Source organism: Amphiura filiformis, chromosome 4 (genome assembly GCF_039555335.1).
Source record: "Amphiura filiformis chromosome 4, Afil_fr2py, whole genome shotgun sequence".
NCBI classification, from domain to species: Eukaryota; Metazoa; Echinodermata; class Ophiuroidea; order Amphilepidida; family Amphiuridae; genus Amphiura; species Amphiura filiformis.
The window spans coordinates 77,374,633-77,392,747 of NC_092631.1; the positions used below are offsets into that span (position 1 = coordinate 77,374,633).

At 34.6% G+C, this 18,115-nt stretch overlaps 1 protein-coding gene across 7 annotated transcripts in view; it reads left to right on the forward strand.

Annotated features, from left to right (window-relative positions):
- LOC140151439 (uncharacterized) overlaps positions 1 to 17,746 on the forward strand; it is a 174,621-nt gene extending 156,875 nt beyond the window's left edge. For 4 of the 7 annotated variants that reach the window (XM_072173783.1, XM_072173786.1, XM_072173787.1 and 1 more), the window contains 2 exons: positions 1,755 to 1,796; positions 3,369 to 6,448. In XM_072173783.1, coding sequence (XP_072029884.1) covers positions 1,755 to 1,796; positions 3,369 to 5,162 — 1,836 coding nt within the window. In that variant the 3' untranslated portion in view covers positions 5,163 to 6,448. Of the gene's footprint in view, positions 1 to 1,754; positions 1,797 to 3,368; positions 6,449 to 9,344 lie in introns of those variants that run through there. The other 3 variants (XM_072173788.1, XM_072173789.1, XM_072173785.1) reach the window with 3 other exon arrangements.
- The last annotated feature ends 369 nt before the right edge of the window (positions 17,747 to 18,115 follow it).

Genomic DNA, 18,115 nt, shown 5'->3' on the forward strand with positions numbered 1-18,115 from the left:
CTCTGTAAAAAAGTATAGAGGATTTCCAAATTTCAGACTTTTTCAGACTTCTTTTTATCTGTGGTCACTCACACCCCATGATTACCATACACCATAGGCCACTGTGATCTGTCTATTGATATCTAATGATCCTTATCCTAAAACGATGATGCTAGACACACAAAATGCTCCCTGAATCATGTAGAAATGTTCCATAGAATACTACACCTGTTTTTGTAATTGTTGTTAATTACAAGAAGTGGGGAAAATTATATTAGTTGTTGGCCTCTTTCAGAATCCTGAAAATGTGCCATACTTCTTCACAATGTTATTATTATGTAACCCCAAGTAAAGAATATTTGTATTTTTTGTGTCTTTATCAATGGGTTATTCACAACATTTCACCAGTCACATCTATATACATGCACAGTGTTGCACCTATTTAAGCTTACGTGTTCGGTACTTTAGTCATGAATATTTGCACTTTGCATTCATATTTCATCTTTTGCACTTACAAAGACAACAGTATTATGCCCAAAGTATGATTTGGTGTGTGTGTGTATTTGTTTGTTTGTATTTTTTTTGCCACAACAATTTTGATTCCTTTACTTAACTACTATTACTTAACTTAGACTATGAATATGGCATCCCAGCAAATCATAAGTCAAAAGGTATTTCAAAATAACGGATTTCTATCACGACAAAATATATATTTTATTTTCACAAGTATTAAGTATTCTTGAAATGTAATCAAGTGTAACTTTGAGTGATATAAAAACAAATATTGACTATCTTCACATAATGTAATGGCAGAAATATAATTGCTTTAAGAACTTGTCCCTTTTGTCATACTGGCTCATGAAATGAAACAATCCATCTTTCAATTTGTGATTATATTTCAACCATCACACTAGATAGTTAGCATTTGTATACTGAAGGAACAGATTTCAATTAAATTGATAAATCAAGCATCTGCTCCCAGAATTTTTTGTCTTAATGATAAGATAAATTGACATAGTATATTGATGACACTTGCTCTAGAATTAAAACATGCAGATAGGGATGTAAGTTGTCAGGAATTCTCCAGATTTGAGGAAAATTTTGATATTATTAGGATTTTAGTATGCAGGCTATTTAACATTTATGTGTAATGTTTGCAACAGTAGTCTGAATATTTGTCCATAAGAGGTGAAATAAAAACTTGACAGCCTGTTACGGGCCGCCATCCGGTTGGAGCCAGTTTCTATTGTTCTAAACAATGGAACGCGGTTCATCTGCCAGTAACCAGTCATCCGGCAGTCAAGTTTTGATTTCATCCCTAAGACTATAAAAAATACACTTGCTTATACATGCCATGTATTAAAGCATTGTATACCACATCACACCACCACTGATATACATGCATATATACCTTTGGATCAGTCATATCTGACTCAGACTGAGATTATGTTGTCAGTTTCTTGTTAGTACTGTAGGCATTGCAAAAAAATCTTTAATTTGTTGGGGAATGCTAAAAGCATCATTATTATATCAGCCTTATTTGCCACATGTTTCAAGTAGAATTTATGTTCAACAGAAGTCATCTATATCACATTTATCATAAAATTTTTGTTCAAATTCACTACAACCCTTATGATGATAATATACATCATAATCACCTCAGTTGTTCATACTGCACTGCTAGTCACATTTGAAAGCCTTCACATTTTCTATGATTTCACCATTCTATATAAGTTGGTACATTGTATGTGTGTGCTTTTCTTTTGCTTTGCTAGGATAAAGTGTTATCACCAACAGGCTCAGACTCACAGGAAGAGGTATGTATGTGTGTGTGCTTACTGCTGCTGCTACTCTTGTGCAGGCTTTATCACTTGATTTCTTATCACATGCATTTTACCATATTGTCTGTAGTAAATGCCTTGGGGCATGCACTTGTTTCAGAGGGGTGTTTTTTAGAGGCAAATTTTTCAGTGAAAAAATGGATGTGTAACCCATTGGGGTGAAATACGACTCACTTCCAGATTTTTTTTATCTTGATGGTTTCAAATTCAAAATTGGGGTAGATATAAACAGCATTCACATCGATTGTGATAACATCATCACTACAAAAGTCATTTTCATTAAAAAATGTAATTAGTTCTGTAATTGAAAATTCTACTTCTCTAAATGAAAATTCTACTTTAATATAGCGTTGAACTGAATGGAAGTTGAAATTTTACAATAGGTTTTGTCCATGCAATTGTGTATTGTGACATCCAGTAGATAAAAAATCCAATTTAAGCTTACGCACATGATTTTGCACGAATATCTGTGTTTTGGAAACTTTCAACCAAAATTAGGTGGGTGCATATAAATGTATTAGAGGGGGCGTTTGCTACTGACAATATGGTATGTTGGATATTTTCAAGTATTATAGTTTCATTGTGTGTGGGAAAATCTTGGACCTTGCTTACAAGCTCCTACAAAGGTGTGCCAAAAGTGATCATAAATTGAACAACAATGGTTACAAAGAACCTCAAAACTGCAAAATACTTTTGCAAATTGTAGTAATTATGATTCTTGATAACCTTAATGGGACTTTCAACAATTGCGATGAACTTCCCAGTACTTTGGTAATTGTGATTTTGATACCCTATGCCATACATGTATGCTCTTTTGTATTTAGGAGCAATCACTTCCAATAAAATATGTATTGGAAGTTTGCTGTGGAATTTATCAAAGATTGAGTTGCAATTGTAAACTTGGTAGAGTGATAGAAAATGATGACCTCTTGTACTGAGTAGTTTTGTTTCATGTTACTTGCACATTTGTAAATATTAATTAAGCCTTTGTTGTGGGAGCCACATTAATTATGAATCAAATAATTCTAGTTGGGTTATTAAGGTGGCATGCAGAATCACTCAAAGTGGGACATTTTAGACATTCTTTTATATTGTATCAAGTAATGATGATAAGTACTTAAAATCACACATTTTTAGAAAGGAACTGATGCAAGGAATCCAACTAGCAAGGCAGATTTCTGCAAAAAAAAGCAGTTTTTGAGAAGAGTGCCAAATTTGATTTTACATGCCAAATTTGTTCAGTCCACCATAACAACTTACCCTAAATATCCAAATTGACAAAAATTGCATATCTGTGTTACAGACACAAAACCGGTAACGGTTTTCTCTGCAAAGTCTGTTTTTAAGTAGTATATTTTGAACTCTCTTCACCCTTAAACCCCTCTCAATGTCAGATTCCTAGTACACTTTTAAGTGTGTATATCAATCGGATCCATGATCAGGACCAACAACTTTTTCAGTTTTACCATTTTTAAGTAAAAATCAAAATTATTATGGTTTTCGTAGCATTGTACCATTATTTAATTCCTCTTCTTGTCATCATTTCAGGGTACTTTCAAATCATCAGTAGTAACTCCAACAATGGCAAAAGGCAATAATCCACAGACATTTGACAATATTGATGTTCAACAGTCATTACTGGAACTTGAACTAGAGATGGACAGAGACCAGTCTGCAGCAGATAACCAGAGAAAGACATCAATCAACAATGCCAATAATCTCAACAATTCCAATGCGGTATGTGTCCATGTAACAGCTAATAATAAAGACCCAGTAGCGGTCACTGTAATCACTCAAAGTGGCCCTCAAGTTAAAGGGTTACCACCCCCAAATTTGAATAAAAAATCATCTTCTAGCCCAACAGGTGGTACACAACTGGCAGGTGTTTCTAATAAGAAAACCACATCTATTATTAGCACAAGTAAACAAAGAGGAGTGAGTCCATCAAGAGGGGAGAATGGCAAACGTGTGCAATTTAAGGAGGATTTAGAGGAAAACATCCCAGTACATAGTTCTGATACGCCTCCTCCATCACCGCATACCCCAGCCAAACCTATATTGAGTAATAGCAATACATCACAGGGCTACCAGCCTTCCTATACGCCACGTTATAGCTACTCCTATGCCCAGTCTCATCCTACTTCACGTCCGGTGTCTTTCCCTAATACAGAGCAAACGCATTATGCGTTACCGCAGCACACACGGTCCCATTCTATATCCGGTGTACAGCCCATGTCACCACCAATAGCAAGATCAAGTCCTAGTCCACATAATATTCAGCTTATTGATGCACATCCTATCCCCCATGCTATTTCTCATCAGGTGGCATTAGGTCATAGTAAACCTCATCATGGCAAACCACAAGGCCCTGGCAGTCCTGTTATGCGCATTAATGCTAATGCTATGAGTTCTAGTGCAATGTCGCGTAACCAGCAGCAGCAGCAACAACAACATAGTCCTGTTACCCTTATAAATGCAAATACAACAAGTCAGAGAGTGGGAAGTCCTAAAGCAACACATGACAACTCACCACCTGTGTATCATGTGTTGTCACCATCATTAATGCCAAAATCACATAAACCACAAGCTATTGTGCAACCCCAAACCCAAGCCTCATCACCGCATGGATACAGAGAAACTGGCTCAAATATATATGCACCAACCCCAAAGCAACAGCAGCAGCCGCAATCTCCCAGCGCACACCAGCAACAATCCCATCACATATACTCTCCACCACAGCAGTCAAGTCCACGCTCAAGCCCATATCCGTCACACCCATCGCGTAGCTCTCCTGTCGATATCATCAGTCCTCGTTCCCCACAGCAAATCCAGCAAATGCCCAATGGAAGTCCTATGTCACCCCCTACTCACTCCAGGCAAACAAGTTCATCTTTTCTGCATGAGCTTAACAGTGCTTTAAAACCAAGACCAGGCGTTACAATTAATAACAATAACTTGATTAGTAAACCGCCACCATCTCCTAGAAATAGAATGACACGTCAGGATATTCCATTTAGCCAGGCAGGACAGAACCCCTACAACCCATCAGGGTCACAATCACCTAGACAAGGGCACCCCCCTAGAGTTATGTATCCTGTTGATGGTCCACCTGTCAAGCAAGGCATCCAAAGCCCTCCTCAATCTCCAGGGGGTGTCAATGCCATCCGTGTCCTACCTCAATCTCCAGGAGTAACACTCCGGTCAACAGGTCATCCCAATGCTCAGTTAACCAGACAAACCTCCAACAAAGGACCCAAACCTCCACCTCCTCCAAGGAGGACAGATTCCGGGTCGTTAGGTGGGAAGAAGGTACCTCCTCCACCACCTCAGAGAACAACTTGAATATAACCTTTCCAATTAAAGCTATCTTTCTTATGCTCTTAAGCCTCAGTTAACCAGCCAAACCTCCAACAACAAAGGAGCCAAACCTCCCCCTCCTCCAAGGAGGACAGATTCTGGGTCGTTGACTGGGAAGAAGGCACCTCCTCCACCACCTCAGAGAACAACTTGAAAATCAACTGCATGGAGCACAAAAAGGTCATGTGCATTTTGTGGGATTTTGTGGTATAATATCATTGTGGGAATTGGTCATTTCATTGTGGGACATGGTCATTGTGGGATTTCGGTATTGTATCATATTATTATATAATAGTGACATTTTTTAACAGGTGCACATATCATGTAATACTAATAGAGACTAATAAAATAATTTTTAATGGTAAATGACATGGATACTAAATGCTTAACTGACATTTAAAAACATTTGAGCACAAACCTGTTGAAGGCTTTTATATCATGCATTCACATACAGATCCAGTATTATTTGGTGCACAAAAGTGTTAAGCACATATGTTAGTACATTTAAGTACATTTTTGCCCAAAATGATGCATTTTTGGGTCAAATTACCGACGTTATCATGCTCAATAGTTACATGACGAAAAAAAAATACACTTGATGCAAACCTGCTTTTTCACATGTGATCAAAACTGAATCGCATTGTTTTTTCAAAAGTAAACAAATGCAGTGGATCTTTTGTGCTCAAAGAAGTCAATGTAACCTTTTCAATTGAAGCCAACTTCTTCTGTTCGATCTTGAGACTCAGTGCCGGTTGCTGAGTTATGTATGCGACTCATAGAAAACTGAATTCTACTTTATAAACTTCTCCAGTACTTATTAATGTGTTGATTCACACTAATTAATATTATAGTTCAAATGAGATCGCCAAGCTGAGAATATGAAAGGTTACATTCAAGTATTTCTGTACAGTTTTATGTTTTTTAGTGCAGATTGATTATTCTTTTAATCACTGCATTGAATTGTACATAATGTAAATAATATACAAACTATTATGCTGGAAAGCTGCAATATAATAACTGTAAGTAAGATTAACAACTAACAATTGTGACCCGAACAGGGCTTTCGACTATTATTGCAAACTGATGTTTTAATAAGTATATTGTATGTCAGCCCTCATTGGCGATTGGCTAATGTACTCACACTGTATTAGGCTGAAAGATATATTGGTATTGATACATAACCTTGAGCGAAATTAATTGTATGCAGTTGCCTTGATCAAGGCATGTTCCAAGTCAAGATGTCTCTTTATCTTGATCAATAAATCCATTTGTGCAACATGTCAATCTATTCAAAATTTGCTCATTGTCATCAGAGCCTGATATTCATAGTATTCTTTTATTATATCACACAAACACAGGTAACAGGTTTGTGTTCCTTACACACCAATTAAATTGACCATTTGGGTATATGCAAATAAAACCTAAGCTATGTCATCATTGGTGCACATGCTACACCAGTTCAGCATGCGAAGTGATGATCTGAGCATTGATGATGTCATAGTGTCAGTTTATGTGCAAAGGATTCTGGGTATTACCATTAAGATGAATCTTGAATCAGCAAAGTTATTCATTGTACAGTCCAGACGAATCATTGCCAAAATAATGTGTTTGAATGCAGCTAATTTGTCATCTGGTTTAATCAGGTGTATCTGGTATAGTATAGCAGCATCAGTTGCAATCAAAAAGGTTAGGTTAGGAGAGCACGGATTCCACCATGTTGCTGTGTGGCTCATGGAAGGAAAAATAGTAGATGGGTTTTGATTATTAATTATATATCTCTATATGCTTTCCATGCTTCTAATTGTATGCATTTTTTGTAAATACAACAAGCATGTAATGTGTTTTGCCAATTTATTATCAGCACCCAACACTACATGGGTAAATCTTTGTAACTCTCATGCTTTAAGATGAAGATACTCATTTGAATCCATACACAATACACAGGGACCGGTCCCTGTGTGTGCCAATCCAATATGGGGCATTTCGTTAAGTGCAGGGCTATTAAAGGGAGATCGAACTTTCCTTGCCTAACCTCTTTGCTTGCAATGGGCTATTCCAGTTGAAATCAATACACTCTGTATGGAAGATCTGACACACAGTGAGTGTGAATTTCAAATGGGGTTACCTGAATGGGTGACTCCATTTGAAATTAACACCCTGTGTGTGGAAGTTTAAGGTCATGTCTTCCATAGAGGTGTATGGATTTCAACTTGAATAGCCCAATACAGCTCTTTACTACATGCAAGTAAAATAAAAGAAAGATACTATCAACCTCAAGATATTTTATCAGCTATATAAAAGAAAGAATCACATATATGGATGGATTAGGGTAATTGTGTGCCAATAAAAGGTTAATGTCATCTGTCTCTATATCATACAGATTCTAGGAAAATGGTGGGTGGTTGATAAATGACTAAATTAGTTAGAAGAAACATCTGTCAGCCTGACTGACCTACATGTGATTTAATTTTCACACTACTCAGAAATTGGCAACATTGATGGATTAATTTATTATGGTTTACTCGAAATAGACATAATAATTTTAAAGAGATAATTTACAGTTTTAGCAGCAAGTAAATTTATGTGATATTTTTAAATATCACATAAATTAATTATGTGAATTCTTGAAGAATTCACATAAGAACAAGAAGTGATTCTTGTTAAAACAACAAGAATCACTTCATATTATTTCCTCTGTTAGTTGTTGCCGGGATTAATTTAACTGTAAACCAATTTTAAACCATGAATTATTATGCAGAATATGATACAGTGACATTACTTAATATTGTGCACCACACTATAATATATTAATACTAACTTCACTTGTTGAAACTCAAATTGTAAATGTACATCATACCAGTATTATCTTGCATTCTAAACTAACCAGCAATTGACTAACCAGTTTTTTGATACTATGTATTATAGACAAGAGATGTTTACTTAAGTAAGTCTACTCTCTATTTTGTCTCATCATTTGATTTCACTTAGAAAAAGAACATATTTTTGTATATTGAAATGGAAAACTATATAGGCTTATTGTACTAGCTTATTGCGACCTTAGTGTTTTGTCATATACATGGTTTTGATATAATGTATGATTTCAATTATATCCAGCAAGTAAAATGCTTATTTCATTTCATATCACTTGGGATTGCGGAGTACATAATATGAAATAATAATTTGTGAGAATAAGGCAAGAATGTTGTTAGTGCCTAGCTTTGCTGCTATTTTATTGTCTCTGGCAACCGTCTTGCATTATACCACCAATATGATGTGATATATGATACGAGACAAGTATATGTTGAAAGGCCAGTCACTCATTTTCTAATTATACAGCTTGATCTCCATTTGCTTAACAGTATTATATGTTTTAGGATTGAATTCCTTGAATCAAGACAACAAATAGATGCACATGCAACGAAAAAAGGTTTCATACTTTATATTTTTATGTCAGCCATACTTGACCATTAATTACTTGTGTTTTATAGTGCAATATTTTGTTTTATTTTATAATTTTGCGCATGCCTGGTGCTATTTTTGTTCATAATTTGCCATATTGTTTTGATAGTTTGATTATTGTTTTATACTTCATTTTAAATCATTTGAGAATCTCTCAATCTAATTGGGATTGAACATTAGGTTATTCCATTAAAAATACTTACACCCTATGGAAGACCTGACCTTAATCTACCACACAGGGGGTGTAGATTTCAAATGGAGTCATCCATTCAGGTAACCCCAAATGAAATTCACACTTCCTGTGTGGAGGATTAAGGACATGTCTTCCATAGGGTGTATGGATTTTAACTGGAATAGCCCAATTATCCCATCATTATTTGACGGTGGACCTTATTGAAACCAATTTGAATCAAAAATTTACTTCTTGTACAAGACCACATGTTACAACTCATTAGTGATGTACAACTTCAATATTCCAAGACAAAGAAATAAACACTGCCCTCTCAAAAAAGAATGGAAACAGTTTGATACCTGTGATTTTGGAAAGTGAATTTGACTTTTTTGTGGCTTGAGTAAGGTCTTCTTGTTATTGTATCCAACTTCCTCTTCTTATATATCTTCTATTCTTACATTTAGTTGTATGTATCCATCATAATCAATGCATTCAGCATTCTAACTTGTTATGTCTTGTTTTTGTTTTCTAAACAGGCTACTCAGTGATAGACGTGAATTCATATACAGTAGTTGTGTGCACTCACTGCATGCACTATTTCGCCTAGTGGCATGATTCCTGGTAGCACCGCTCTCTCGCTGTGATGATAGATATTGCCACCCTCAGCATTAGTCCTTCCCAAAGCATCCACTCATCCACTACCACCAGTTCAGTGTTTCTGCTTGCTGTGTGTTGCCGTGTGGACACATAACAGATAAAACAAATTCCTTTCCATTTCTTACATTGCAATATCACAAAACCTGATTAAGGGTATGTTTGCTGGTATTGTTTTTATACATATTAATAGAGTATGTTTTCATATATTATTCTTCAGTTTGAAAATGTGTAGGGAGGCTCTTTCGGATAATTTATCATATTCTTTTTCATGCATGGTTTATTTTGACATGACTGATTTTGTTCATTTGTCTGGTTCATTTCATTATCTACTCACAGTTTGGGTCATAGATCTTTTTAAAACTATAAATTTCATGTAATTTTGATGTAACAATGCATGCACCTTTGCACAGATAAGTGATTGACTAATTATTCAATAAATCATCATGGTTGGAGCTGGGGAGAATTTCAGGGCATAAATACAGACTTAGTCAACCCAAATATGCAACTCTTCTGTTGGAAAAGTGCATTGCATTTTTGAAACACTTTCTTCAAATATTTGAATAGAATTCAGTCAAAGTCTTTTTTTCAAAGTACAAAAGTTCTATCTTTAGCTGTTATCAAATATTAAAACCATGTACCAAAAAGTACAAGTGATTTCTTATAAAACCAAAGAATAATATCATGTCAATGAAGTATAATATTTTGAATCCTTGGTACTGAATTCTAATACCATAATACAGTGTATCATATCAATCAATCTTGCTTATTGTATGAATTGTAGTAGTTAGACAGCTTTATTAGTCAAATGAAATGTTTAGCCATCTATGATGTCCCAATGCACCTGTCTTTAAGCTACATTGTACACCATTGCAATTTTATCAGCAGGTTGAACGCACCAATGTTGAGCCGTTGCAAGAACGCCACTTTTCCACAAAATATGTTTTGTTGACTGTGTAGACTATTTCATTCATCTGTGAAAAGCTTAAACTAACTAATTAAACTTCTTTAAGTCAACCGGACATGCCTATTAATTGGAAAAAATATGAGTGAATGCTTCAGGGTTATGTTGAATTTGACCCTTGATTATACCGAAGATCTCACTGACAAAATCCAATTGGTAAGTATGTATGGTAGTGATACATATGCACATTTGGTCAATGGTCAAAGTAAATTAGATGCAATGAGGAGTATTCATTATAAGAAACATCTGACTTCAGTGAAAGCTTTTCAATTTTAAACACATGTTGTAAATGAAAAAGGCAGACCATTATTTCATTTTTAGAATATAATTTGCATTATATAGTATTGACATTGCAGTGAATTAGTTTTTATATGAAATCAACGACTAGCTTGGTGACAGGTGCATTGCGTTCATGTGGTGGCTACTATCTCCTGTTAATGGTATTGTTGACATAATGCTGTATATTAACAGTTACATAGTATAGTATTGTATGCCCAGTACGCAGCAGTGTGTAGTTATTGTTCCCTGTGTGCTCCATAGTTGTGGAAAACTTATTCCTCTTGCTCTGTAACCCTTTAAATACCATCGTTCAATCCCTATGCAATTATGTGTAACATAAGCTGTGTATATGTTTGTGCATAGAACTATGTGCTATAGTTACATGTCAGGAAACCTAGACAACAAAATGAAGTCTCTAATGATGACTCTCCCATAGGCAGCACAGTAGTGGATGCTATTTGATCTTTGGAAATATGCTACCCATAGTAACATTTTCCATTAATCTTTCTTCCAAATTGATCAATATTCCACTTTTCTTAATCTATTTTCTTGGATTTTGAATACTATTCTTAATATTGTGCATATTACATGATTTGGGTATGTGGCACAATGCATGATTTCAATGTCCGCCATCCACTTGTTTTAAGTGTTCCATCCACCTGTTTCAAATTGATTTGTTTCTTGTTTGTATATTTTTTGTTTTGCTATATTATTAACTACAAAATTGTGATAACTTGCACTTTTTAATGATTAACTTAATTTGAAGTGGTTTTCATAAAACCTCTGCTGCAAGTGTTTGGAATCATAAAGTATGTATATTATTTCTTATGTTTTGTATATGGCTTACATAAATGTTAATAATCTTGGGCTTGTCAAGGCAAATTCATAATTCCTCCTTGTTAACCAGATGTGAGATTTTCAAAGTTTGTTTTAAGCAAATGGAGCAGGTAGTTTATGACAGAAATGGAAATATAAGTTTTTACACCAGGAAAAGTGACATTGCATCATTTGCTATTCCTGGCATCAAAAAGTGTGTGTCAAATGGTGTCGGATACAGAATGACACCACAGGCTGCATTTTAGCATCAATGATGCCAAAAGGTAGACTAAGGCTCCCATATCACTTTATTCATATGAGTTTATCTATATGCATTATGCAGACAGGGAATAGCTTGTTCAAAATATCACCTCAGGTGATATCAAGCTTAGGGTTTGGGTTACAGTGTAGAGTTAATCTAACCGTAAACCTAACCCTAACTCAGATATCACCTGAGCCTGAGGTGAATTGAATCAGCAATTCCCCATCTGCAACTACAGCTATGTCAAGTCAGAACAGTCCCTAAACTCCATTTGACATCACATATTTCTTTTCAAGAACAAAAGTAGGAAATGATACTCTGTCACTTTTCTTCATGTTGATAAGTAGCAGGGATGAGGATGTATAGTTCTTCGGGACTTCCAGCCAGAAAACAAGCTGAGCATCGAAGCCCAAAGGTTCCTTCCTCAACCCTACCAGTACATGCATGGTCATGCACATACAAGTTGATAAGCTATCAAAATCTGATGGGGGAAATCATATTATTTTCTGATACTATGCATTCAGGAAAGTGTAAGGTGTTTTTAAGAGTTGTGAAATATTACGAATTTGAATACAATATAAAAATGGCTGAAAATGCCCTATGTTAAGATATCTATGAATTCTGTATATATATGTTCATAAATAGTTTACCTATCTCTTTAACTATGTTAACCACTTAACTCTGTATTTTTTCTCTCTCAGATGTTTAAGGTTTTGTTTGCCTAATACCCTTTTTGGATAAATCAGGGTTTCCTATTTATAAGGCTGTTACTAAGAAAATATAGGTGTGATTGTCTAATACCAGAGTCACCTTTGACATTGAGATTACCCCCTGGTGGGGTTTTGATCTTGTTCAAGATCAATCTGTAATCATGTGTAGAATGTGATTCAAAGCTTGGGTAGTCCATTACACAAGCTTCCAGAGAACAACAGCACTCTTTTTCTCTGATTGATGCAAGAACCCTGTTAATGAGCAACATAGACAGGGTTTTGTGTTCCCTTCATGAGCGCTACTCTGCGCAAATCAGATTATCGTTCTGTTGTAACTAATCAGAACCACACTTATTTATTTACAATGTGCAAGCCCACCACTACTAGAGAGTGCTGTAATTCTGTGGAAGCTAGTGTAGCATTTCCAATAGGGACTTGTTGCAATGAAGTGTGTGCCAAAATGGGCTACTGAAATGATGGGCATGTGAAAGTGGGATCATAATTGTGGAGAGTTAAGGCATGCATTGTTATCATGAATGAGTGCATAACACAGCCGTACATGCAAAAAAGATATGCCTAAAGGCGTGCATGAAAATAAAACTGAACTGTGTGTCACCCTCGACGTATGCAAATAATTCTGTACAATTATGTTATTGGCTGTAGATAAAATGACTTTAACAGACTTGTGCTATATGCAGAGTTGGTAACACACAATCATCCCTATATGTCAGTCTAAGAGGTTTTTGCTCATTGTTGAGTTACATTTACTCATACTTAATTTGGTTATTTATATAAATTAGTTCCTATTTCTTGATAGAATTACCAGTCTCTAAATAGGTTTATGAACTTCCAAGATTAACATTGGAAGGATTATCCAACTGAATTGTTTGATGTCCTTGGTGAGAGGTTGGTTTATAGAAGAATTATATTTATCCATAATAAATAGCTTTAAAATTATTTGAAAATATAATGGAATAAAAAAAGTTTGTGGGAAGATAATGGTGCTAAATTTCTTGCCAGTAAAATATAAAAGGAGTAGTGTTGTATATGTTACTGATATAACTACAGTCAATATATGTATGGTGCAGGAAACTGCAGTGGAGTAGTGCTACCAACGTCTTTTCACCCAAATTGGCTTAAACATCAGGAAAACTGTGACAAATTGTATAAGTTGTGTGTGGATCACAGGGAGCCTTCACAAGTAACAGGCAACAGCTTGCATTGGTGTCCCCTGCAGATTCCTCACCTGGGGTTGAATTTCACTTAATTTATAACCCTTCGTAACTCAAGTAACCGTTCACAAATTACGAATGCCACAAAGATCCAAATTATGATAGACCTGTCATGCAGAGTGTTTGTTACATAATCATATTCTTGGGATTCCTGCATCATAAGTCATGACAACAATACCTACATAATTGCTAGTTAGGAACAAATACACATCTTATTATTGGCTGTATTTTACATGTGTGTACGTGTTGGTGAGCCACATGTCCTACAATAAGTAGCCAATTTTGTAACATTGATAAGAAAGATTTGAGCCAGGTATACCAACTTGATGTGGGGAACAAGTCAAAGAAAGATTTAAACTTAATTTAATATTGATGAATGTAATATGAACTTACAAGTATGAGTACAAGTATCAGTAGCATATGCAACCTGTTTCTTTCAAAATTGTGATTCAAGTGACAGGTGAGTTTCTTGATCAATGAAGTATACATTAAGGTGGCTATATCCAGTAAATATAATTAGAAATAGTGGTTGGATTCCTTTTATTGTCCTTATAAAATACTAATTATTTTCTATACCAATTTTGTTTGATTTTGAAATTTTGATATGGTTTTATAAAGTGACTGTTATTATTGTTTATAATTGTGTAGGTGATGAGATATTTATTATCATATTTGTTTCATGTATTTTTCTGTAAAAAATCTTCTAATGAAAGTTGACCGCAGCTATTTAAAAATGAATTTATAGGAGATGGCTGTATATAAGGAATTTAATGGCTATATGAAAATCAACAGTATTTATTTTCTCAAATTTAATATCTTGAAGTAAATTACTCCAATAGGGCAGTTCTGAATGATGGATCATTATAATTGTCCTGTAACTGGCCTTTGAAAAGAAACAATATAAACCCAAAACACAATCATCTCCAAAAATATATTGTTGGTGAATCAGTTTTATTGCATTAGATGTAAAAGTTGTTTCAAACTTTACTTCAAAATGAAACTTTTATTCTTTCAACAGCACCTTGTATGACTCAAATGCATTTCATGTATGAATTTACAAAAGTGAGGGTTGGTCTATTGACATACACATGATCCAAAACTGGATAGTTTTAGCCTGTTACTAGTTAACAAAATGTAATAGTTGGTCTTCCCGTTATGCCTATGTGATTGACTACAGAATGGTATTGGGATATCAAAATCAGCATAAGAAAGATCATTGCATTGTCTTGATGCACAACCAGATTTCACTTTTATTCAGTCAAACTCTTGATTGACTGATTTGTTATGTTGATTTAAGATTCTTGTGTTCACACAATTTCAATGGGTTATTCCAGCTGAAATCCATACACCCCCTATGGAAAACATGACCTTAATCTTCCATACAGGGGGTATTGATATCAAATGGAGTCACCCGTTACTGTAACCCGATTTGAAATTCTCATTCCCTGTGTGGGAGATTAAGTTCTTCTCTTCCATAGTGGTGTAAGGATTTCAACTGGAATAGCCTGATAAAAGCTAGTTCAGTATTTTGAAACCAGCTAATTCTGCAATACCCATACATGTGTACAAGAGATCATTTTATTGGTAATGTACAACTTTACAAGAGATCATTTTATTGGTAATGTACAACTTAATTTCATCTTACTTTGGCAGTTCTTATTTGATATCTGGGAATTATAATTGGGAATGTTTCTTATAAAGGTGTTTGTAGTATGGGACTGGGTCATATTCATGAAAATTTAAAAAAAAGGGATGAAAAACATTTAAGCATAGTAAAGAGTTTGATCATTTTGAATTAAATGTAATATTGAACTTAGAAATATGGTGTTCTTGTTGTATCCTATTTGACCTCCAATTTGCCTTTAAATCTTAAAATATATCTGCTTTTTATCGGTATAGTTTTATATAAGATATATAGCAAACGCTTGTCAAATAGCAATTTTTGATGTTCAAATTTAATGCTAATATTTTCATTTGTTAAAAATTGTTCAAAAATATGGTCATTTTTTGTAACCTTAACCTTGTAAATGGTCCCTAATGAAGTCTGATGAATTATACCTCATTTTCATCATTATTCTTGAATTATCCAGCCTGATTTGAGTTGGCTGATGATATAGCTATTGTGTAATAATATGTTTCTAAGGTCATATGTACATTACTTGTCAGAATGCTTGTATTGTGATCAATTTGATTCATAGTTCCAAACCCAGTGCAAGTGTAACCTTTAATGGGTTCCAGTTTACATCCAGCTGATATTATTTATAGTTATAATGCTCAATTTCAGATTGAGCGCAGTGGTTATAGGTGTGTAGGTTATGTGAACCATTGCAATTACATTATGCTACGTACTTTTGTATCAACATTTTAAACATTTAGAAAATCATGAAATCAATCAATTTCAAAGGTCATGATAATCAATATCCTTGCTTTCTCTGTATTTTATATGCCCATTTTATTTTATTTACCAAACCCTATATAATTGTTATCATTATTATGATTATATATAAATAAACTGTGACCTTGACATGAGTATGTGATAATGTGTATGATAAGAATTTAAATGTTGTATTTTGATATGAACTATGCTATTTAAAAGATAACAATTAACCAGACACCATGGATTAGGATATCAAACAATGATAAACACCTTTGTGTTACAAACCATTTTTATTTGTAAAGGTCGTAATTATGTTGTACAAAACATCAATATTTATGCATCATTCATCTGATATTGATATTATTCAATATTCCAAGTTAATAGAATCAATTGGGATATTTCAACTGCTGGTTCAGGAGGATGGAAAGTTGATTATGGTCCAACATTTTGTAGTAAAGAATATCAACCAGATTGTATAGTGCAAGGAAGTAATGGGTTATGGACCCAAATTTAAACAGGTTTTCTTGGCACTGCACAGAAACAGGTAAATAGCCCTATTGTTGCAAAGTGAATTTTTGTTAGAACAAACTGGTTGATTCCAGGTTAGCTATTTTGCCAATTGCTAAATGTAGGCTAACCGTTGATTCTTTATTGTTTGTAGTACAAGTTTTTTGTGGGTTTATTTTTGAACTAGCAATTTACACTCATAATTGCCAATCACCATATCTATATCTAATATGTGGATTTGGGATTTCCCTACCGAAAGTTAATTTGTGTTGAAATTCCTTCCCACAATGCTATATGCATATTGCATATAGCATAACAATACAATTTGGATGTTCATCCATCTGCTTTGTTTGCACATATTGCGTTTGAATGAATTTCAGCACAAATTGATTTGCGGTAGGGAAACCTAAAATGTCTCCCACAACAGACTATTCCAGTTGAAATATATACACCCACTATGGAAAACATGACCTTAATCTTCCACACAGGGAGTGTGAATTTCAAATAGGGTTTCCTAAATGGATGATTCCATTTGAAATCTACACCCTCTGTTGGAGATTAAGGTCATGTCTTCCACTGGGGGTGTATAGATTTCAATTTGAATAGCTCAATATTTTCAGGATGTTTCTTCACATGCCAAATGCAAAGTTTTATATCCATTGCTTACCTTTTGTATCTCTGGTCTATTCAGTTGACTGGCAGGTCTTTAGCCCATAAATGTCAAACAATAGAGAAATCAATGGTCAGTTGGTACAGTAGCATATTACAGTGAATACGTAACAAACCAGTTTGAAATATGGACCATTGTAAGCAATTTACATTGGTTAGATACAGTTGATAGAAAAAAAGATGAAATGTTATTGTAAGATGGTTGTGGAGTGCAAAATCTTCTGACAACACAATACAGAATAAAGCAGGATGGAACATTGCCTAAGCGGCACAATTCATGTCCTATTGAAAACCGTTGTCACATGATTTTGCAGTCCTTAAATGAAATGTGGACAGCTTTATATAAACATTTTAAGTGATGAAATGCAATTGAGAGGATTATAGATTAACTATGTACATTATGAAGAGAAATAAATAGTCTTACCTATTATTGTATTGGTAAGATTTACAATGTATAGAAATTAACAATTATGTTTTGTCTAATGTGCTTTTGTTGCTTCATGAATTTGTAGCCAATATAAAACTAAAATTGTTATGTTCAGTAGTCGAGTCCATGGCACTCTGTACGAACTGCCAATACCGACAAGTTATGAAATAGGATGACCATGTTCTGTACCCCCGTACATCCCTGTTCACGTAACGAGCAGTGAACTGTATTATACAGGACACCATCAAGGTAATCATTCCTGGAAGTCACCTTTTTGTACAGGGTGATTTCTCATATAAAACCAAAGACTTGTTGGATTAAAACTGAGAAAGAGGAAGATCATTGACATATACAAATAAACAAAGTGGCCCAGGACAGAGCCCTGGGGCACGCTGGAAAGAACCGGGACA